At 45.1% G+C, this 24,324-nt stretch overlaps 1 protein-coding gene and 1 long non-coding RNA gene across 8 annotated transcripts in view; both read left to right on the forward strand.

Moving 5' to 3' along the window:
* The window catches only part of KIAA0586, a 65,938-nt gene extending 45,361 nt beyond the window's left edge, over positions 1 to 20,577 (forward strand). For 6 of the 7 annotated variants that reach the window (XM_081005297.1, XM_081005300.1, XM_081005301.1 and 3 more), the window contains exons 32-33: positions 1,161 to 1,248; positions 20,206 to 20,577. In XM_081005297.1, coding sequence (XP_080861423.1) covers positions 1,161 to 1,248; positions 20,206 to 20,345 — 228 coding nt within the window. In that variant the 3' untranslated portion in view covers positions 20,346 to 20,577. Of the gene's footprint in view, positions 1 to 1,160; positions 1,249 to 17,756; positions 18,039 to 20,205 lie in introns of those variants that run through there. The other variant, XM_081005303.1, reaches the window with a different exon arrangement.
* LOC308470470 lies at positions 5,079 to 11,324 on the forward strand. Its single transcript, XR_013982434.1, has 2 exons — positions 5,079 to 5,199; positions 5,411 to 11,324. It is a non-coding gene; the product is annotated as an uncharacterized lncRNA (long non-coding RNA).
* Positions 20,578 to 24,324: the final 3,747 nt, after the last annotated feature.

The following is a 24,324-nucleotide window of genomic DNA, read 5'->3' on the forward strand; positions in this document are numbered from 1 at the left end:
TGTGGGGTTGTAAATAGTAAAATTATCGTTATAGAATGGGATGTCCCTGTTTTCATCGGAGAAATGTTGAAGGGTATGGAACGGTGCCTGCCTTCTTGTTGAATTAAGTCCACACCATCGGTGCCTTCCTCTGTCCCAGCTAGCACGTTTGACAACCACGGACAATCAAATCTAATCAGCTCAATTTTACTTCTTGATTGTAGTCTTATCTGAAAAGATGGACATGCATTACAATCCACACTTTTCTAAGAAAAGATAAATGCATAGTTAATGCACCTTTTTTTCTTAAATGAGCTTTTAAAAAAAGGGGGGGCAGCTGTAGCTCAGTGGTAGAGCATCTGTAATCAGAAGGTCCCTGGTTCAAACTCCAGTGGCATCTACAAGAAGGGCTGAGAAAGATTCCCTTGCTGAAACCCTGGAAGGTCGCTGCCAGTCCATGTAGACAATACTGAGCTAGTAGTAGTAGTAGTAGTAATAATAATTTATTATTTGTACCCCGCCCATCTGGCTGGGTTTCCCCAGCCACTCTGGGCGGCTTCCAACAAACATGAAAAATACATTAAAATGTCACACATTAAAAACTTCCCTGAACAGGGCTGCCTTCAGATGTCTTCTATATGTTTGTTGTTTAGTCATTTAGTCGTGTCCGACTCTTTGTGACCCCCTGGACCAGAGCACACCAGGCACTCCTGTCTTCCACTGCCTCCCGCAGTTTGGTCAGACTCATGTTTGTAGCTTCGAGAACACTGTCCAACCATCTCGTCCTCTGTCGTCCCCTTCTCCTTGTGCCCTCCATCTTTCCCAACATCAGGGTCTTTTCCAGGGAGTCTTCTCTTCTCATGAGGGGGCCAAACTATTGGAGCCTCAGCTTCAGGATCTGTCCTTCCAGTGAGCACTCAGGGCTGATTTGATTAAGAATGGAGAGGTTTGATCTTCTTGCAGTCCATGGGACTCTCAAGAGTCTCCTCCAGCACCATAATTCAAAAGCATCAATTAGGTAGTTGTTTATCTCTTTGACATCTGATGGGAGCTAGGGGGAACAGTGGCCAGACTTGGTATAAGGCAGCTTCTTGTGTTCCTATTAAGCCGTTTTTTGTTTGTTCTGAACATTCCAACGTCTAGTTGATGGTCTAAAATGACATTTAATAACTGACATACAGAAAGAGCGCCAGGAGCCACAGCAGGCAGCACCCATGAAATCCAGAATCATCTGTGTGAAACCGAAATCCGAAGTCGCACAAGAGCCAGGTAAATTATTTCTTTTATGTTCTCTTAGACCTGATATGCTGGTCCGCATTTTTTATGGTATCAGATAGTCACTTTAAACCAGGCACCCCCAAACTCGGCCCTCCAGATGTTTTGGGACTACAATTCCCACCATCCCTGACCACTGGTCCTGTTAGCTAGGGATGATGGGAGTTGTACTCCCAAAACAGCTGGAGGGCCAAGTAGGGGGATGCCTGCTTTAAACCAACTGGCACGATAGCCTTCTGTTCATTTCCGCCCCTCCCCCTTGCACTGCAGTGCCACTCGGCAGCACATGGCACATTTGGCGAAGTGCAGGTGCTCAAGGTAGCAAATGGACAAAAGGATGAAGGTAATTTTGCGGGGGGAGAGCAGCGAGTGCCCGGTTCGCCCTCTCTGAGCACTTCCAACTCTGGGCAGCTTCCAACAAAATATTAAAATGCAGTAATCCATCAAACATTAAAAGCTTCCCTAAACAAGGCTGCCTTCAGATGTCTTCTAAAAGTCTGGTAGTTGTTGTTCTCTTTGACTTCTGGTGGGAGGGTGTTCCACAGGGCGGGTGCCACTACTGAGAAGACCCTCTGCCTGGTTCCCTGTAACTTGGCTTCTTGCAGGGAGGGAACCGCCAGAAGGCCCTCGGTGCTGGACCTCAGTGTCCGGGTAGAACGATGGGGGTGGAGACGCTCCTTCAGATATACTGGACTAAGGCCATTTAGGGCTTTAAAGGGCAGCACCAACACTTTGAATTGTTCTCGGAAACATACTGGGAGCCAGTGTAGGTCTTTCAAGACCGGTGTTATGTGGTCTCGGCGGCCGCTCCTAGTCACCAGTCTAGCTGCTGTGTTCTGGATTAGTTGTAGTTTCTGGCTCACCTTCAAAGGTAGCCCCACATAGAGTGCATTGCAGTAGTCCAAGCGAGAGATAACTAGAGCATGCACCACTCTGGCAAGACAGTCTGCGGGCAGGTAGGGTGTCAGCCTGCGTACCAGATGGAGCTGGTAAACGGCTGTCCTGGACACAGAATTGACCTGCGCCTCCATGGACAGCTGTGAGTCCAAAATGATCGTTCAGGGGCACAGTTACCCCATTCAGGACCAGGGAGTCCTCCACACCCGTCCGCCTCCTGTCCCCCAAAAACAGTACTTCTGTCTTGTCAGGATTCAACCTCAATGAAAAACCTTCAGTGAAGTAAAATAATAGCAATTTGTTCGGATCCTGAATTAATAAGCTATAATTCTATCTTATAATAATACTGTACCATCTTTCGTATCCATTTGTATGTTGAAATTTAGTTAAGCTAGGCAGCTTATTGGAATAGAATGTTATAGAAGCTGAGAGAAACGATAGATTGAGGCTGAATTTCAGAAATGTGCTTTGCTAAAAGCATATTTCAGGTTTCAAGGTAAACTTTTATATACTTCCTTGGGAATCTTAGCATAGATGTGAGAAGCAGCCTCGTGTAGTGGTATTTGAACTAAAGAAAAAGGATATAAATACTGCAATTCTGTGAAATCGTTTTATTTGCTTTTTTAAAAAACAAGTTGAAATCTATTGTTTTATTTCATAAAATTTATATACTGCTTGATTGTTAAAAAACAAAGCAGTGTTATCAATTTAAAATAATGGCCTAAAACCTAAAGGAAATAAATCCTCAATAAGCTAAAGACCAGCTTAAAACATATGTCAACGATCTGTAAGTCTGAATAGGTTTATAGGTTCTTGGGCTGGGGTCTTGTTTGGGGGGCATTGTTGCTGTTCTTGATATTGGTTTTATTTTGGATCTTGTGATTTCTGTGGAAATGGTTCAGTTTAGTTGTATATTTTTTAATATTTCATTTATTGATTATGACTACTTTTGTTATGTTGTAGTGTGTTTTTTCCACTTTTTCAAAGTAACCTTGAGCATGGTTTGGAAAGGCAGCATATAAATAAAATTATCTATGTATGTAAACAAAAGATGTTTTCAGCAGGAGCTGAAAAGAGTAAAGTAAGCCATTCTAATGTCAGAAAATCTATGGGTCTGTAAATATACGATATTTTGTAGAAGTGTGTACCTACATATGTTGTGAATGTGGCTAACATGTATCTGCATGTGCATTACAGAACATGTTACTGCTGCATCATGTATGAATGAGTCAATCTGTTAAATATGAGCTCTTGACCACAAGGTGGCAGCTTCTGTTCTTTTTTTAAGGAAGAATGCCAAGGGTGGGTTTCACATAGAACAGGGGTGGCCAACTCCCAAGAGACTGCGATCTACTTACAGAATTAAAAACTGGCAGTGATCTACCCCCGTTTTGGGAAGAAAAGCCCTGATTTGGGGGGGGGGGGTTATGTCAAAGTTGTTGCACTTTTTTAAGGGAGGAGGAATGCCCCGATTTTATGAGGTTCAGGTCACAGTTGTTGACCTTTTTTCAGGGAGGAGGAAAGCCCCATTTTTAGGGGTGTACAGGGCAAAGTTTGTTGTTTATTCTTTTTGCTTAAAGATAAGATCTAATCCATTTAATATATATGATACTAGTCTTCCTCTTCCCGACTAGCTGAACAGTCAGCTGCTTAATATGACTTACAGTGGTGCCTCGCAAGACGAAATTAATCCGTTCCGTGAGTCTCTTCGTCTTGCGAAGCACGGCTATTAGCGGCTTAGCGGCTATTAACGGCTTAGCGGCTTTAAGAAAAAGGAAACAAACTCGCAAGAACTCGCAAGACGTTTTGTCTTGCGAAGCAAGCCCATAGGGAAATTCGTCTTGCGGAACGACTCAAAAAAAGCAAAACCCTTTCGTGTAGCGAGTTTTTCGTCTTGCGGGGCACCACTGTACTATGCAATCACCTGTGATCCCAATCCTAAGTGTTGGTAGTCCCCAAAACTGGAGGGAAAGGACTAGCCACAAGTACCAGTATTTTCTGACCCATAGACCAGAGGGTGAGTTTGAGTGATCGTTGTCTTTTCCATGCAATGCTCAGGATTTGTGTTCCTTATGCAGTGGGATGTGCCCTCTTCTGGGTCACAGAAGGGGATTCGACTTATAAACACTTCCCCATCACATCTATCTATCTATATCTATCTATCTATCTATCTATCTATCTATCTATCTATCTATCTATCTATTGGTTTGTGCAGAAATCTCACTCGCTGAAAACTTTGTGGTCATGGAGCCAATTAAGTATTGGAACCAGTCCAGTTCCTACCAAGCAAAAAATGCATAATAGTGAATACATGGCATTGAAAATGAGTATTCTGGATCTTTTGTGTGTGCATGCGATACACAGGCGGAACCAAAATGCTTATCAACCCTTACGCAACCAATCTAGCAAGTGCTGCAGCTTCCACGGGGAAATGGGTAGTCTGGAGAGCAATTGTGAAAGCTTCCAGGGGGGTTCGTGTTCTGTACTCAAAACATCTTCCTTCCTTAGATTTGGAAGCTATTATGTGTCACAGAATTCATTTCCTCGGTTAATAGATTCATTACTTGGCTTTGCAAGATAGTTTGCTGTCGTCTCTTCATTAGTCAGAAATTATTCTAATGAATTACAGTACTTACTGTGGTATAGCAAATCCCTACCAGATGCTTCAGCTGGAAGGGATGATATTGGAGCCAACTGTGGAGCTCAAATCAGGACAAGAAAATGATAAGGCTATGGGATTGTTTGGTTTGGCTTGGTTTTGGGGGTCTTTTTGCTGGTGTTCCAGAAGTGGCTTTAGGAAGTGGCATTATAGAGCTGGCCAGAATCAGAACCTGGGACAGCTTTCAGGGACAGACTTCCATCTGAAAGGTCTGAACAATCCTGGGTCCATAGTTTAGTAATTACTCCTCCCCCTTTGAGATATCACTGGAGGGGTTCACACCAGACTACTTCTAGTAGATTTCAGAGCCATAAGACCTTCTGAGCCTAGAAAGTTGATGAGGTTTTAGGGCCAGGTCACAACAGAGTAGAGTTGGTTACAGTACAGTGGTACCTGGGGTTACATACGCTTCAGGTTACAGACTCCACTAACCCAGAAATAGTACCTCAGGTTAAGAACTTTGCTTCAGGATGAGAACAGAAATTGTGCTCCGGCGGCACGGCGGCAGCAGGAGGCCCCATTAGCTAAAGTGGTGCTTCAGGTTAAGAACGGACCTCCGGAACGAATTAAGTACTTAACCCGAGGTACCACTGTACTAAGTTGCTACTCCGCTGTTCAGAAAAATGAGTAGCTAACAAAGCACATTTTGCTACCTGGGTTATAAGGTTTGGTAAGCTTATAATGCCTGGTCTTCCAGTTCTGGTTTGTTGCTTGCTTGAGTAAAAACCTTTAGGAATTTGAGTCAAAGCATGGGGCTGAAACAATTATGACAGTAGGTCTTACTGCAGGATTTTGTATCTCTGTGTCTTCTGTAAAGGCCAGAAATGCTTCTGTAACCTTGAGTCTGGATTCCTGTAATGCACCCTATGTGGGAATGCCCTTGGGCCTGGCTTGGAAGCTCCTGCTGGAGCAGACTGGAGCAGCCAGACTGCTGATGGTGACACGTGGCCAACAATATATAACACCCTTGTTAGAACATCTGCACAGGCTGCCCATTTGCTGCCAACCAGGATGAAGGTCCTTGCCAATTTACAAAGCCCTGAACAACTTAGGTCCAGCAATACCTGGGGAACTGTCTAAACTCTGATCCCAGCTCAGTCACTGAGATCATCTGCAGGAGTGTTGGTGGTGACAACATCCCCCAGTTGACAAGGAGCAGCTGACCTCTGCATGAAGGAGAACGAAACAGTGTCATCGGCCCAGTCTTGTAGGATCCTCTACCAACAGAGATTCATCGGGCACCTTCTGTTTGAACCTCTAAAGGCCTGCTGAAAAGTTTTGTATTCCACCAGGCTTTACATAGGCAATTAAAAGCGCACTATTCAGTAATAATGAATTAATAATCTCTGGTTTTAAATTGCTACGCGGCATTGGTACATAAAAATATTATTGTAAACCACTTTGGTATTTTTTTGTGATACAGCAGTATATCGATATTTTTTTCTAAAGAAGTAACATAAAGTAAATGACAGGTAATGTGGAGCCTGGTGAGGCCTTTCAGTATAAAGTGGGAAAGTGGGGAAGAGAAGGAGAGGTGCTACCAGCTGCTGCAATAGAAATCAACATTAATATTGTTTTCTTCTTGGTGCTACCTTGGACTCCTATGCTACTGGTGAAACTTCATCCTGTAGGGCCTTTGCTTTGTCATCTGTGCCAAATACGCTTTTAAAAACAATTGTTATTCTCTCCTCCTTTCCCCTCCAAAAGGCTTCTTGCCAGAAACAAGTCTTTCTCACAGTCCCTCGCAGGACCCGGACACTTACTCTAGGATATAGCTGGAACAGCTCTGAGCGCCCTACATTGTGCACTTCATGAAACTAGTAATTGCCACTGCCTTCATTGAGAAAAGTGAAACGGCGAGATGGGCAAGGATCCCGCTGGCACCCGCCTTGAGTGGCCCTGAATAAAAGCAGATGAGGGTGATGCTGAGCTGGCGAGGCTGACCTGCTTTCACCCCATCAGGCATACGTCCCTTTACATAAACAGGGAACCGAAAAGCAGAATGAATGGATGTTTAAAGGAAGGGGCACGCTGGGATGCTAATGACTGTATTAGCCCAGGAGCCGCTTAGTTACCCTTCCCTACGCTTCTTGCAAATTAAGGCCGCAGCAGCATGGTGCCTGTCACTTCCGAGTTGCGCCAAGCAGAAAATATAAAGCTGTCCTTAACTGCCCCCCTGGCATATACAGTGCAGAAAGCTGGGGGCTAAATTAGAGGCTGAAAAAGTTGAGCAGGTTATAGCTGGTGCTGCGTGCGTGCGTCTGTATGTATGGAATTTCAGTTGTTTCGTTTCTGGGAGTAATTGTTGAGATGGTGTGATGGGGATTCATGATAAAAATTATGTGGAGGCAGAGGGACATGGCTGGGGGGAGGAGAGGCTGTTGGTCTCCGCCACAAAACAATCCACCCTAAAGGGTCGGTGATGAATGTGGCTGAGGAGGTGATGGAGGCTTGGGGGCCAGGTCTGAGGTTCCCCCCTTAGCACTACCTTCATTGGACTCAGTCCCAGGGTTCCAGAGGGAGGAAAACGTCACAGGGAGTCATGGCTGCCTCTCTGGTGCACAACCCAAGCAGGCTCAAAGGTAATGGCAATCATAGCTTATGGGATCCCACTGAGTTCAATGAGAACTGGGTGCAGTGAACTTCCTCTGACCCCTGAACTTACTGTAACTTATCTCCTGGTTCTCATGTCTAGGATTGCAGCAGAGGGATGTTCCGGTACTATATATTTAACTCCAACCATGTTGGCTAGTTGCTTGTGTGACACTCCACCGTTGCCAGGCTGCGCGCATGTGTTGTTCTGTACATAATCTGACATCAAATAGGTTTACATTAGTTCAATGAAACACAGCACTTAACTCAGAAAAGCCGTTTAAGATTTTAAGTAAAAGCCAGGCCTATTTGGGTAGCGCCCTAATTGCCAGTGTTCCCCCTCTCCCTCTCCCTCTCTTAAGAGCATAATTGTAGTTCAAGTGATTGCTGCGCATAGATGGCAGGCCTTAATGAAGGTTTCTTTTAGCAGATTGCAGTCGTGAATTATTATTTTTATGAAAAAATTATAAATAGGGAATATTTAATACTATTCCCCGTTGCTTGAGCACAGTGATATGCTACTTAGAAAACATGCTTCTTATTCCCACTGTTGTGTCCCACACATGTACGTGGCTGCCTGGCTTTTGAATTTATTTATTTTTCACATTTATATACCACCTTTATCTCGCAAGAATCTCAAGGTGGTTGATGTGGCTCTCCTCCTCCTCCTCCTCCTCCTCCTCCCCATTTCATCCTCACAACAACAACCTTGTGAGGGTGGTTAGACCTAAGAGATGATGGCTGTCTCCAAGGTCACCTAGTGAGCTTCATGGCTGAGTGGGGGTTCGAAGCCTGCAGTCCCAGGTCCTAGTCCAAGGCTCTTAACCACTAAACCACCACTGGCTCTCTGGTTCAGGTGTGGACTCTCTAGTTCTCTGCTTGTCGTAAGAGCAAAAGCTTCTGAGCTCCTCCTGCCGGCTGCGCAGGAGGAGAAAAGGGAACAGAGAAGCACACAGTGTCGTGCTTGCTGTGGTTCATGCATGTTGCACTACGCCAGGCGCGGGGTGCTGCTCAAGTGTTGCTGAATTCCCATAATCCCTGGCAGTTAGCCATTCTTGCTGGGATGGAAGAGAATTATATGAGCCATATCCAGAGGACCAAAGCTTCCCCACCCTTGCACTAGGCCACAGTTTAGTGTGACATGCTAATCCTGTGATGATAATTTGGAAAGGTAAGAACCAGAGAGATAGTACAGGCAAATATGGGACATTCAAAAAAGTATACTGCCCTTCATCCATAGAACTCAGGGCGGTTCACAGCATGAAAATACAAGATAAAAACACAAAATGCATAATAAAAACAAGAACAAAAATAAAGCAATAACCCTCCCTCCCACAAATGTATTTAAAAGGGTACAGGATGTTAATCAGCCAAATGGAAGGGACCATTAAAGGTGTTCTGAGTGCCTGAAAAGTTTGCATAGTGTATCTGGCATAAGGAGTGAACCCTGATGTCTGTGATATCTTATGCATGGTCCTCAGTTGGATGGTCAGTAATGGTGAAGAAGACTCCCTGAAATCTTCCCTTGCCTCCATACTGCCAATCGGTAGACATAAGAGTGTCTGCTGTAGTTAGCACTTTCAGTTGATGCAGGGGCCACAGTGAGGTCCAGCAGACCTGGCTATGTGCTGTGTGTGCACCTGCTAAAAAACATATCCCAGAATCCTCTGGACCACGCTGGGTTGTTGTGGCACATACCTGCAGGAGTTCCTCAGTAGGCAAGTTGGTGTGAACAGGATTTCTTGAAAGAGGGAATGCTTCCAGCACAACAAAGCCCACTTAGATAAAAATGGGTTCACCAATGTTGTCACTATGTGGATAACTCATTTTTTACTGTCAAAGCAGTGAGATGGCCACACCTTCTGGGAGGTGTTCGAGGAAAAGAAGGTCCGCCTTATTTAGAAATTTCCAAGAGGAAATTCCAAGTAAAATAAATATATACTTTACAGTTTTCTTAAGGTGCCTTAAGGCAGAAGCAGAATGAGCAACACACAAAAAAAACCACACACACACACACACACACTCGAAGCACTCTGGAGGAAAGGGGGATCGGGAGGCTAATCTGGACTGAAATTAATGAATGTAAGAATTAGAAATAAAAACTCCTCAGCCTAAACAAAAGAGGAGCAATTTCCCCTCTTAACCAGAGCCACACAACCGTTTCTTGTTTGCTTCCACTCTGGTTGACTGTTGTTGTGTTCTGCTAACTCTCTTGGGCAGTAGCTTGACTTTTGTTGAATGAACCAATTGTTTTCCTTTTGTGTTGCCCGTCAAGCGAGCCACCATCTGGTTTGCATCAGACTGTTTTCACAGCCAACAACTGCTGCCTTTTCTATATCCTGACACTTAAGGGCCCCCACGCTATCAAAGCATTGCTGTGAGAGCCTGTCTGGCTGGACCCATGCAGCTGTGCCCTGGCAGCTTGAAGCTATTAGCCAAATAATGGCAACTTAGAACTTGAACCGGCTCTTATTCCCATTGGTGGTGTGTGTGTGTGTGTGTGTGTGTGTGTGTGTACACTGAACAGAATACCGTACTGCTGAACCCCGCAATTCAGCAGTGGGAGCCCCCAGTTCCATCTCTTCTTTCTAAAACTTTCTAGGGTTGTGTTTTTGCTTTTTAATTTGCAAGCATCTGAGAGAACTGCAATTTCTAAAACACACACAAACACATAAACCAGGGGCACCTCCTTTAATGTTCCTTTGGACCGCTTCCTGTGGCATTGTTCGAGATAATAGTTGGTGTGGAACAATACAAGGAGGATTTGCTTGTTCAAACTGTCATTTATTTATCTTTTAGGATTGCCAATGGACACAAGGTTGCTTTTGTATTCAGGAAACTTCAAGGGCTGTTTGCAGACCCTGACTTTATGCTGCTTCATGCATTTTCTGCATGAGGATTTTTCTTCTTCTAACATGCAGCCCAGTTGGGACCCCTGGCAGCCCCTGCTTCTAGATTGTAAAACGGCTATCTGGTCCTCAAGGTTCATAGGCCTTCTCTGAATGGCTGGGCCGGACCTATTAAAGCCCTGGAAATCACAGCTGGCCTTAGTGAGGCTTCCTTCGGTCTGTGATATGACAATCCTCTTTTCCCCCGGGGCATCGTCTACGTGTGGAAAAGTAGGTATTGCCACTGGCAATTATTCAGATATTATTACGAAGTCGATGTGCTTTCTAGTGAGCAGTGATTACTTACCGCTACTCCTACTGTACTTTTTAACGCAGAGATGTGCCTTATGTATGTGTGTGTGGATGGATGTGCCTTGTGTGTGTGTGTGTGTGTATTATAATTGCACGTGTGTGTGCTCACTGTAGAGACAGATTGAGAAGGCGAAGGCTCTGACATTGCTCTTGAGTGTGTGTGTGTGTGTGTGTGTGTGCGCGCGCGCATGGCGATGCGATCTCTGTCTCTCACACACACATTTTCTTGCACAGCTTTGAGGAATGCTGGAAGAGCAGCGTGAGGCCACAGCGCTACAGTTGCCAGCACGCCATCTGATGTGAAAATGGGGGGGTGGGGGGGTTCCTCAACGCTGCATTAATTTTGTTTGCTCCTGGCACCCGTTGCGTGTAGGATTCTTATCGCTGTCACTTTCAGAAACAGATCTGATTGTCTAAAATAGCTTCTCTCTTGCTGGCTTCCTCTGCTCCAGTATAACACAAAGCTTGCAAGTAAATCCGTCTGCTGATACTCGCAAGCAGGACAGCCAAGCCGCCCCAGTTGTTTCCCTCCTAAACGTGGTTTTTCCCAGCCATCGTGCACATCCATTTAAGCTTATCCTCACATGTCTAGAAACACTTTAATTTTTTTAAAAAATCAGCTGGAACCAAACTGGAATGTTAAAAGGCTTGTGTTGTAAGTCGTTCTGAGTTTCTGTAAGAAAAGCGACAAATAAGTTTAATAAATAACAATATTTACTCAGGTTACTGTTATGTTGTATACCTCTGCCATCTGGCGCACTTGGCCCCAGCAGGACCCTTGGAATTCATGTGTTTACTGCCTTGATGCTAGGATGCTTTTCTAGCTACGGACAAATTCTTCTAGTAGCTCAAATGGTAATAAAGACACCTGATCTGTTGGCCTTGCCAGAGCTCTGGAGAGAGGAAACAGAATTGTGCTGGGCCATCAACATGCTTTACGGTTTATGAGACAACTGGACCTAAAAGCCTCTGTGGAACAGCAGGAATGTGTACTGCTGTTCTTCGGCTTCTACTAGGGAACGTGTTTGCAGATGGGAAGCACAGCACTCCCTCCCTCTGCCTGACTGCCCAGAGCCATTGCCTACATTGTGTATTTTGGGTTTACATTCAGCTGTCCTCTACTCGGGCATCTACGTTGGCTGACAGTCTGTTTCTCAGTGCAATTAATGTCATGGACTAGTTGGACACAGGGGAATAATGGGAGGAACCAGCTGGCAAACCACCAAGGGAAGAAGGCTCAGAACCCAGGGATTGGTGGTGGGACAACAAGTGGTCAGAGACAGAAGACTGGGAGGGAGAGGAGGTGTCGGAATCTGAAGAGGTAACAGGGCTTAGTAAGCGGGGGCAGTCTGTGGCAGAGAGAAGTCCAGAATCAAAAGCAGAGCAGGAGAGGAGGGAGGCCAAGAGGCAGAAATGGCTGGTGAAGAGTCATGGGTGTCTCCCCCTCCTACTGTGACAAGCTCCCTTCCCCCTGAATCAGAAGAGGCATGAAGAGGGCAGAGGAGAGGTTAGTGTCAAGCAGGCACAGTCTCGGATTGCTTGGGGGGAAAACCCTTTAAAAAGAAAACCTTTAAAAAGAAAACACTCCTAAATGACTTAGGACATTTCAGCAAATGTGGGATGTGCTTCCCAGGAAGGTTCACCTGCCATAGCCTTTGATATCTTTCCGGTACTGGGTCAAATCCCATCAAATGCAGGACTGCCAGAGTACCAGCTAGCTGGTTTTTGTTCTGTTTTTCTTTCTTGTTTTCTAATGTGTGTTTCCCTGTGCACTCTGTAGTATTGCATTATTTTATTTTGTGCTTAACTTGCTGGTTCGGTGTTAATATTTTGTAAGCCACCCTCAGAGGCCCTGGCTTTAGGGTGGCAGATACATTTATAAAACAGATAGAACAAAACAGTAATTCGAGGGATTCTCTTAATCTGCGTATTAGCTCAGTGCAGATATTAGGGTGTGTGAGCGAGAAGGAAGCAGACTTAATGCTTGACTTGGCTGCACTTCTTCCAGTCCCAGAAGTTTCTGTTAAAAATCTGGGCCACTTTCCTAGTCAGCCTGGGCTGGGCTGCAGATGAAAGAGATGAGATTAAAGCGAAAACACTTTTCCTTGTTTGCATAGTTTTGACCCAAGCCCAGGCAGTAAGTGATAGCAACAGTGCTATCTCCTTTCACTAAAATAAAAACAGTTTATCCCAGTCTAATCATCTGCTTATGTTTCGGTTTCTTCCCCTCTTCGTAGCCTTCCCTTATATAGCATTTTTGTATAAAACATTAAGTTGAATATAAGCTACAAATATTTGTAATAAAGATAAAAGCTTCATATTTAAAGCCAGGGGAGGGGTGTGAGAAGTGCAGAATAAACAATAACTGAAAATGGATTTTCCCGGAACTTGGGGGGTCAGTGTTTCCCCCCCCCCCAAAACAACAACAAGAAAAACTGGATGGGGAAACAATGCAAACACATCACTATTGTTATTTTAAAAAGCAAACAGAAAGGAAGCATCTTTGGAAAGGGTCCTGAAAGAAGACATTGAAGTCATTTTTGTTGTCTCCATTAACTTGTGCTTAGCAGTGAAACGACGTCGGCAGCGGCTTTCAAATTGTACAGACAACTCCCCACTTATGCAGGGGTTACGTTCCGAGGTATCGCCTGCGTCAGTCAAAAGCCTGCAAACACCCCTCAACCTCTGGAAAGCCTTGAAAAAAACAGCAGCATTTACCAGACGCCAAACTCCACCACAATCGCTCCCTCCAAACCTCCTTGCTCAAACACCAACTCTCCACAGAGCCACAGCTCCTGGGATTGCACTTGCAAAGGCTTGTGGGATGGCTAGGTGCTGTTTTCGTGCCTGGGCTCTTTGAGGGTTGTTTTTGCCATTTTTAAAGTACTTCCAGGATCGGCATGATGCACATCAGTTGGTTATGGCCTGTATTTGAAAGGGACTCAGAGATCCATGGTAGCTCTCAAGACTTCCTCAGTGAACCTGGTTCCAGAAGGCAAATTTGTCCACCACTGCTGATCTTCTGCTTTGGAGCTTTCTCACGGGTCACGGAGTGAGACTAAAACCCAACAAGTCTGTCCAGAACAGATGTCCCATGGTTATCAAGCGGAGATCCTTCAGTCAGCTAGTCAATATGGAAAGGCAGGCCAGAAATCTTGAAAAGCACTGCAGTAGGAAAACAGATTAATTTTGACTGATTTGGTTTGTTATATTTCTGTGCCGCTTTTAATTCAAATGAATCCCAAAGCGGCTTACAATAAAAAAAATAACAATACAGTAACATGATTACAGCACAAATACAGCATATAGGAGCAATGAACAAATCATCAGTAAAACAATCCATAAAACACCATCAACAAAACAACTAAAAAAATAAGCTGAACTGAACTATTACAACAAAAGCCATATTATACAGTTAACAAATCAATGCCGCATTTTATCATCTATAAAACAGTAGCAACAACATTAACAAAATAGCAACCAAAAAACAAAACAAACCCAACTGAGTTCATGCACACACTGTCTGTCCCTGTCCCATGACTCATAATCTTTCACTCTATTCAGTTCATTAAGAGACACATATCCATGATGCCAGTGGCAGGAATTCCATTCGGAAGGTTCCTTGGGCTGGAGATGGGGCAGCGCAAGTGAGCCCAACCACCCCATGATGATAGTCAAAGTCTCTATCCCTTCACTGTTCTTCTGGAAACAGCTCCCTTATGATTTTAATGGCTCCGTGGGTTCAGTCTAGGTTTTAAAAACTCTGGATTCTGCGGAGCTCTAGATTCTGGGTTTCAAAAGAAAAATCTGGGTAGGGGAAATGACAGCAGCCAGCTTTTTGCTTCTTCTGTGTACTGTAAGAATCAGGTCTATATTCCTACCCTCTGCCTCCTGTTCCTTTGGAACTATTCAATCTGTACAAAGGCCCATCCCTCTCAGCCCATTTCTGTTTGTAGGAAATCTCCTCCTCCACTGCAGCTCAGTGTGGCATGATCCATGAAGGAGAATGGGAAACCTTTTGCTTATTGACGGCTCCCTCTCTCCAGTACTGTCCCAGATGCTTGCGAGTAATTTTGGAAGTGCTGGCACTCAGCCCAGTAGACTGCCTCTCCACAGACTGCTGCAAAAGCAGCTGAGGTGCGGACCTTTTCACACCATTAAACTCTTCACATTATCATGAACGTGTCTCGGTCCTGCATGTAAATTCTGCCGTGGTTTTAGAGAACCATCTTGTACCCACTCTGGGAGAACTGGAGTCACTGGTCCAGTGACCTTCAATGGAGAGTGCAGTGTTGGACACAGGGATAATTGCCATTAAGCATTAGATATAAAGGACTGGATAAGACCTGAAGGTCACCCACTTTCTCTGTTTTACGTTAGCCCAGGCCATAGTCATCAAGCAAAAATGAGTAATGAAAAGGTATCTCCTGTGGCAAACATGGTTTGGTCTGGCAGAAAGACGTGAGTTAATTCCAAGAAGCTGTGTGCTGCATTGGTTAGAGTGTTCAACTATGCCTGGGGGGGGGGGGGACTTTTGTCAGTCCAAGGGTCAAATTCCCAAATGGGCAGCTTTCTGAGGGCCACATGCCACACCCAGCCTGGACCTTAACCTTTGTTGCTTGGTCCCTCCCCATTATTCGTCCCGTTAACATCTTTTGCTGCTCCAGTTTAACCACCATCCAGAGATTTTTTTCTCCCTTGCCGCCCCCTATGATTCAAATTGCCTCTGGTTGAGGCTAATCTGACTTCCTTAGGGCCCGGGACCTCTAGGGTGTTGCTATTTATAGACCTTAAGGTCCTCCATGGGGCGGTCCCATAGGTACAAGGGTCCTAGGCCGTGAAGGCTTTCCGTGACTTTCTGTGACTAATAACCCCGATGGATTTTCTCTACCTCCAAAGCTGGAGGCAGCATCCTTCTGAATACCGGTTGCTGGGAACTGCAGTGGGGCAGGAGAGGGCTTTTGTGCTCAGATCGGACTTTGGGGTTCCCGTAGACGTCTGGTTGGCCTCTATGAGAACAGTAAGCTGGGCTACATGGGCCATGGGCCTGATCCAGTGGTTCTTATGTACTGATTCCAGATGAGAAAGGTAAAGGACCCTTGGACAGTTAAGTCCAGTCAAAGGCAGGGTGCAGTGCTCATCTCACTTTCAGGCCAAGGGAGCCAGCATTTGTCCACAGACAGGTTTCCGGGTCATGTGGCCAGCAGGACTAAACTGCTTCTGGCGCAACGGACCACCGTGACAGAAACCAGAGCGCACGGAAAAGTCGTTTACCTGTACCTCCAAAGAACAGGGGTGATGTTAGAGAGAGGACCAGATGCTTCAAAAGGTGTTTTTCATTTCTCTATCAGGGATGTCAGGGTGGGCATCAGGAACATGTCAGCAATAACCCACAAGGTGTCAGTGAACCTAACTCTTTATTCAAAGAGTGCCTAGTGAGCACTGCAACTCTTCCCAGTAGGTCTTGCCCCAATGAGTCAGTTGCAAGGACTAAAGGTCCCTGCCTTCCCACAGCTCTCTTAAGTCTCCTCCTCCTGGGGGTTCTTCCCAAGCAATCTGAGACTCTGTCATCTTGCCTGTCTCTACTCCACCCTCTTCAGACCTCTGAGGAGACCAGTGGGTCGGAGGAGCTGGTCACAGCAAGAGAGAGAGACCCCCCCTGGCTTCTTCAGCCACCTGCCTCATCTCTGCCTCGTGGCCCTCTCCTCTCCAGCCTCCAGTCTCTTGACTTCTCTCTGCCACAGCCTATTCCTTCTCGCTAAACCCTGTTACCTCTTCAGCTTCCAACACCTCCTCCCAGGCTTCTCCCTCTGACCACTCAGTGTTATCCCACCAGCAATGAGCTCTGAGCCTTCTTCCCGTGGGGGTTCCACAGCTGGTGCCGCCCACCATTCCTCTGCATTCGGCCAATCTGTGACAGGGGACCCTTTCAAATTCCACTTTTTTGTCTGCCATGAAGACATTCCTCTCTACTCACCGCAGAAGATTCTGGGGCAAATTTGCTTCATGCTAGCCAGGCCTGTTGAGCCGCTCTCTCTGTTGATCTGTGGGAGCTGAGAGCATAAGATTCTGCATTTCCTGATATAATGGCAGTGTGGCATGGGGCCTTTTGTTTCAGTCCCTTTCCACTGCTGTCACACACTGAAAGGACATTGAGCTGAAATGCACTATGGCCCTGAGGCCTCTCTTCTTATAAACTTCAGAGGAAACCCAAGGCTCTCCAGAATATAATCCAAAATTACCGTATTTTTTGCACCATAACACTCACTTTTTTCCTCCTAGAAAGTAAGGGGAAATGTCTGTGCGTGTTATGGAGCGAATGCCTGCGGGTGGCGGGGGGGATCTGCTGCAGTCGTGATCCATGGTTCCCCTTCCTTCCCTCCTCCGTGGTTACAAAGCATGGATCCACACGGATCCTCAGGATTTTTGCATTGGGCTACTCCAAACTCACTGTCAGATCACATGTGTGTGGCCACAGCATGAACCACAAAAATCATATATCCACTATTTCGTTTAGAATTTTTTTTTCTTGTTTTCCTCCTCTAAAAACTATGTGCATGTTATGGTCTGGTGCGTGTTATAGAGCGAAAAATACGGTAATAAGTTTAATACATGGGTAGGCAAACTAAGGCCCGGGGGCTGGATCTGACCCAATTGCCTTCTCAATCCAGCCTGCAGACGGTCCAGGAATCAGCATGTTTTTACATGAGTAGAATGCGTGCTTTTATTTAAAATGCATTTCTGGGTTATTTGTGGGGCATAGGAATTCGTTCATTCCCCCCCCCCCAAAAAAATATAGTCCGGCCCCCCACAAGGTCTGAGGGACAGTGGACCGGCCCCCTGCTGAAAAAGTTTGCTGACCCCTGGTTTAATACATGGTAGTTTGTAGCATTTTAAGACTGTTGTTAGATCCCTTTCATTGTATGCTGTTTTCACTTGCAGCCAAGTGAGCATTTTCAGCAGTCTTCAGTCTTTATCTTTTGTGAACAGCCATTAGATCCACAGCTTTTAGGTCCACTGGGAAAATGCTGTTAGGCATACATGTAGCGCATTAGTGCTTCTGGAAGCATCGCTTTCGAAAACCGTTTTCACAAGTCAGGCAGCTCCTTGTGCATCACGAGGCCCAGATTTTCCTTTCCTTTCCTTTGCAACAGCAGCCGGCAGTTCTCATTCAACCTTAAAATAAAAGGAACAGCGCAGCTCGAAAGAAGCAGGACACCAAACCACTTCTCTGCAAAGAAAGGCTCTAAAGGGTTGGAGACCCTCTCATTCTGGAAAGACGCAACTGAGAAAGGAGGAAGCAGGCCAGCTGGAAAGGAGCTTCGCAGCAAGATCTCCAAATACTCTCCTTGTGAAATCCTTGAGATCTGTGACTTTCCACATAGTTGGTCCAAGAAGAGCCCATTGACTTTTCTTTTTAATAAAGTGTCTGTTCCTTTTCTCCTGGGAGTAGCATGACCCGCCAGGGTGTGCACCCCAGCATCTTTCAGAGGCAGTGTAAGAATTTTTTAATTGAGTCCGGCCTTTCATGGCATGTGACTCTCGTTTCCTATATTTATAGGATGTTATATCATTGCCATGGAGAGACAGGCACGCTCTGCCTCCATGCCTCTGCTGTTTTCCAAGAGACAGCAGAAACCCATATTCTTATCCATGGCTGTGCTGAGCACCTGAAATGTCAGACTTCTTAGCATCTTGAGCAAGAGCAGCTTGGATAGTTGACCTCACTGCCTTCCTTGAGAAGCCTTACCAAAGTGCAAAGGCACGGTTCGCTTCGCTGTCTGTCATGCTAAATAAACTTGGACTCCCTTTGCTAGATCAGAAACTTGGGCTGGCCTGGTGGCGAGGAGACCCTGGGAGGGGAGCAGGAAGAGCCAAGTGGCCTCTTGCTGGTCACTTTAGAATGGGTCAGCAACCTTTTTCAGCCGTGGGCCGGTCCACCATCCCTCAGACCATGTGGTGGGCTGGACTATATTTTGGAAAAAAATAGGAACAAATTCCGATGCCCCACAAATAACCCAGAGATGCATTTTAAATAAAAGGACACATTCTACTCATGTAAAAACATGCTGATTCCCGGACCGTCCGCGGACCGGATTTAGAAGGCAATTGGGCCACATCCAGCCCCCGGGCCATAGGTTGCCTACCCCTGCTTTAGAAACTCATACCCGTTGCTTGTCTGCAGCTTCAATGCCAGGGCTGATCTGCTAATTAGTAGTCTCCGAAGCGCAATACAGAACAGACTATATGAATCTGAGCTGCCGTTGCATAGCCACAGTAGATAATTAAGCAGGGGAAGAGTTGGTAAATATTATCCCTCTAGGGTTGAGGGAAAACGTTAGTTGCTATGCGTGTCAGTGAAAGAAGCAAGATTATTAATGTAGCATGCCTCAGTAGTAATGCAAACTGCGCTAGAGACTTGGGTTTCGTACTTCTAAGGACTCAGGGCCCCGGCGCTCTCAACTGATACTTCCTTTTGGTTTCTTGCACCTTGGGTGGGCAAGATGCGCAGCCAGTCCTGGTTTCTTCATATAACAATAGCTGCCTGCTCTGGATTTCAGTTTCAGGTGAGGTTAGTTGAGCTTGTGGCTGAGGGGGCTGCCTTATGAAAGTCAGATGTGGTGGACATTCAAGCTGCTGTGCACATCGATCCAGTAGAATGACGAGAGTCTATGCTTTGTGCAAATTAGCAGTCGGAAAAGAAGTCCAAAGACTATATATGATTCTCTAAAATGTTTACTAAATTCATATCCTGTCCTTCTTCCCAAAGGGGCCCAGGGCAGCAGACACATTCATGATTTTAAAATGTACAATAAAAAATGCTTAGAAGCTCTTTATGACATCTTAAAAGATGCACAATGAAATTTTTAAAACAATTTTTAAAACAGATGTAACCGGATTGTAACCAGACATCATCGCTGTACTCTTTTCACATCAACAGGCAGAGAGTTCCAGAGCACATTAGTGTCAATTGACGGTTGCCACACTGGTGTGCAGAGAACAGGAATCATATCATAGAAACATAAGAAGCTGCCATTTCCTGGGCCAGCTCACACATGTGTGCCCAAGACTCACGTGTGCGTTCTCTGTCTCATCTATGTTCATGGAGTACATCAGACTAGGCAAACGATGGTTTTCACTTACCCTCCCAAACAAACTTGCAAACCGCAATTTGAAGTGGCCCCACTAGAGAGATGGGCAGAGTTAAGGGGGTCGAGTGGTCTTTAGCGATTATAGTCATGGATGCTTGTAATCCTCATACAGTCCGGTTTGAATAGCTTAACATTTCTTCTCCTATTTTTGGATTTGGAAGAAACTAGCCCCTCTCCTGTTTAGTGTTTGTCCGGGTTACTAGCAGTGTGGGTGGCTAACAGATGTCAGAGAACACACCCAGGAAAATCTGAGTCAACAATTCAGCTGCCTGCATAAAATCTTCTGGCGTTGTCTTCCCATGTGCCGATGCTGGATGATCCAAACAGCATGCGCAGGGCCTCATGGCGTTTTTACATACGAAGATGATGAAATCAGACGGCAGCTTTAGCACATCTTGCATTTGTTCGCTTGGCTCAGCTTGGAGTCGACTAAATCTTCTCTCTGTTTCAGGGGGAGAAATGGCACCTGATTTAAGTTTCCTGCCTTCGCCAGCAAAGATGTCTACAATTGTACCATCTGCCAGCATAGACGACCGAAGCTTCAGTTCTGTCCACAGCAGTGCAGATTCGTCAGGGGCAGATACGTTTTGAAGTGTGCATGTGTATTTGTGACACAGACGCATGAGCTGGGAAAGGGGAGCGTTGACAGCTGTTTGTGCGGAAACAATACACGGTGCAGAAATTGCATCAACCACATGTTTTGACATCGAATTAATTGGCTTGCCTTTCATCACTAGAAACTTTTTATATGTGTGTGTTTCTTACATGTGAAATATGTACACTATTTTTTTAACAAATTAAATATTTTATTTTTAAAAATGAATTTCAGCCTTGCTGGGTATCTTACAAGCCCTGTGTTTCCTTTCCTTTCCTTTTTTTGACTTGTTGTTGCATGTTTATAATAATAATAATTTTATTATGTATATGCCACCCATCCGACTAGGTTGCCCCAGCTGCTCTGGGTGGCTTCCAGCGGTAGAAGACAATAAAATATTAAAAACAACAACAGTAAAACCTTTAAAAATTCACTATACCGGGCTGTTTGGAAGGGGAAGGGGGATCAGGCCATTCGTTCCTCTAGCTCAGTATAACCTACACTGATTGGCAGCAGTTATGCAGGATTTGACACATAGGCCTTCTCCAGCCATATCTGGAGAAGCCTGAATTTGAACCTGGGACCTTCAGCGTGCAAATCATGTCATCTGCCACTGAGTTATGACCCTTCCCTGCAGTTGGCGCCAGAAAGGTTTCTTTGTTCTGCCAAGGCGGTAGGTAAGCACCAGTTCCACAGTTTGGGAGCCTTTGCAAAAGGAGTCCACATTGGGTCTCCCTAACCTGGAAAGGGCAGGATGTGTAAATCCCATGAGTTCTTTCTTACTGCCTCCAAAAACAATACAGGTTTTTTTAAAAAAAATTGTCCTTGCTCATTAATCTTCCAAAGGGAGTTGTACACGCAGCAGCAGGTGTATTGAAGCTGTGGGGAGCACCTGCTGACTCGTGCTGGAGCAGCACTGGAGGGTTTGAAGACTGGAGTCTGTCCATATTTTTGTTGTTTAGTTGTTTAGTCATGTCCGACTCTTCGTGGCCCCACAGACCAGAGCACGCCAGGCACTCCTGTCTTCCACTGCCTCCCGCAGTTTGGTCAAACTCATGCTGGTAGCTTCGAGAACACTGTCCCACCATCTCGTCCTCTGCCGCCCCCTTCTCCTTGTGCCCTCCATCTTACCCAGCATCAGGGTCTTTTCCAGGGAGTCTTCTCTTCTTCTGAGGTGGCCAAAGTATTGGAGCCTCAGCTTCAGGATCTGTCCTTCCAGTGAGCACTCAGGGCTGATTTCCTTAAGAATGGATAGGTTGGATCTTCTAAAGGTCCATTACAGATGTGCACTTACTACAAGATTCGGTTTAGGCTCCAGTTGGGCGAATCAGAAAGGAGCCTGCTTTCTTCCTAAGTGCTTTTGGAGGCTGCCTGCTTTGGCTGAAGATCCACATCTGCAGAATTGGATGAAAATTGCAGGCATGTTAGGATGAAGCCGGCCAAGTTTTGGAATGGGAGCTGCAGCAATTTTTCCACAAGGGCAGTCTTTACAGTTTGGGATGGGAATAATAATAATAATAATAATAATAATAATAATAATAATAATGGCATCACTTAATCTCCCCAAGTGTTTTGTGGGCAATTGTACTGAAAACGGAGACATCAGAGAAGTGTGTCCCTAGGTAGGAAACCTGTCAAATTACAAACAGGCCCAGGAAATTTTGTACTAGACAATTTTTAAGTTCATTGGAGGGTGGTGAGTGCACAAAAAGCGATTTGCTCCCCTCCCTGTGGTTTTGCAGGCAACAATTTTATTGTGGAAAGGGCACACGTCATAGAGGTGCCCCGAGGATAGTAAGCTGTGAAACATCAGAAGGATGCCCAGAATTTCCCAAGCAAGCATGTCTAGAATTAGCAAAGAGCAGAGTACAGAGAACAGAAAAAAACAAGGTGATATATTAACATCTTTCCCTGACAGCATCGTGATCAGAAAGCTGCTAAAATCATTCCCACCTTGGGATTGGCCATGCATGCTGAAGCATGGACAAGAAATTTATTAAATAAGTGAATTTAAAAATGAGAAACTTTTGAAACAAAGCTGCTGTAATTTCTGGATTTAAAATTTATTTGTGTATTTTATGTGTGTGTGTATATCTATATACACAAACATGTAAAATACACACACATACATTTATCATATTTTATTGGTTAAATATCCTTAACACATCAAACTAAATACCTAGTCGCAGTGACAGCAACTTTGTACATATTTAAACACCATCAAATAAATCAAACATGAAAAAGTAATATATCTAAAAATGCACAGCTCTCTGGTAGCAGTTTCCAATGTTATGTATGTATACTTAGAATAACCTTAGGGCTTGGGTGATATTACACTCTTAACACAAACATAGTAAATCAACCCTCAATGTCAAAAACCCTGCTCTCTGAGCACAGTAATTACAAAAGGACAACATAAATGCTGCTGGCAAGAGGCGGGGGAGACAATTAAGGCAGGAGTAAGAAACGAGAAACGATGGAGAGAGGAGTCAGCGAGTGAGTTATGGAGCAGGCTGCTCCATAAGAATTGGAATAATTCTCTTTCCGAAGCAACTGGATGTCGACAAAGTGCTGAACAATAACACAGACCAAAAGACAACATTCCATAACTAAAAATTAATAAGGAACTGGTGCTACCATGAAATTATTATGAAAAGGGACTTTCCCTTGATATTACAAAAATATTGGTTTTGTGACGCCCTTAGTTCTAACATGCCTATGGTTTGTTAGATTACCGTCAGGGCTTGAAATGATTTCATTCAGCTGAACAAAGCTCAACTTAGAACTAGCTCCTTTTAAAAGCGAGCTGCTCGTTTTATGGAAGGCAGAAGCCATTTTGGGAAGGAAGCAGGATACGAATGAATGACAGTGAAATGCCATCATTTTGTTAGCCATTCAGGGATGGCCCTCTAGCAGTTTTCCAATTCACTTTTCTGGTTGCCTCCAACATGGAGAACAAAAGAGTCTTTGTCTTTAAAATAATAATAATAATAATAATAATAATAATAATATCTTTATTGTCATTGCCCCCTTCGGGGACAACGAAATTACTTGACTGCTCCATAAAAACACTAATTAATCAATACAGTATAATACAGCAAGGGAGATTAGATGACTTTCAAAGTCCGGGCTTCCCATTCAGGGCCGAGATCGCTCTGGAGAAGAAGCTGTTCTTAAGACGGCTCGTTCTTGTCTTCATCGTCCTGTATCTCCGTCCCGACGGCAAGAGCTCGAAGAGACAGTGACCAGGATGCAATGGATCTTTTACTATGTCCAGTGCCTTCCTATGGCACCTTGTGGCATAAATCTGCTCTAAGGTAGAGAGTGGGCAGCCAACAATGCTCTCTGCTGCCTTAACAACCCTGCACAACCCCATCCTGTCCTGGGTAGTACAGCTTCCGTACCACATCCAAATACGTAGAGAGACATAAACTGGAGAGAATCTTACATTATCCTATACCTATAATATATATTACATTCCTGTAATGGTGTATTACTGGGACGTGGGTGGCGCTGTGGGTTAAACCACAGAGCCTAGGACTTGCCGATCAGAAGGTCGGCGATTCGAATCCCCGCGACGGGGTGAGGTCCCATTGCTCGGTCCCAGCTCCTGCCAACCTAGCACTTCGAAAGCACGTCAAAGTGCAAGTAGATAAATAGGTACCGCTCCAGCGGGAAGGTAAATGGCTTTTCCATGTGCTGCTCTGGTTTGCCAGAAGTGGCTTAGTCATGCTGGCCACATGACCCGGAAACTGTATGCCGGCTCCCTCGGCCAATAAAGCGAGATGAGCGCCGCAACCCCAGAGTTGGTCACGACTGGACCTAATGGTCAGGGGTCTCCTTAACTTTAATGGTGTATTGCAGGAAAAAAATAGTCGTCTTGGACAAGCTATTTCCCCATCTTTAATCTTCCTGCTGACCTTCCGGAATTGCCCAGAACATAGCTTGGAAACCACTGGGTTAGCAACATCACAT

The sequence above is a fragment of the Podarcis pityusensis genome (assembly GCF_964106645.2).
Source record: "Podarcis pityusensis genome assembly, chromosome: 1".
In the NCBI taxonomy this organism is placed as follows: domain Eukaryota; kingdom Metazoa; phylum Chordata; class Lepidosauria; order Squamata; family Lacertidae; genus Podarcis; species Podarcis pityusensis.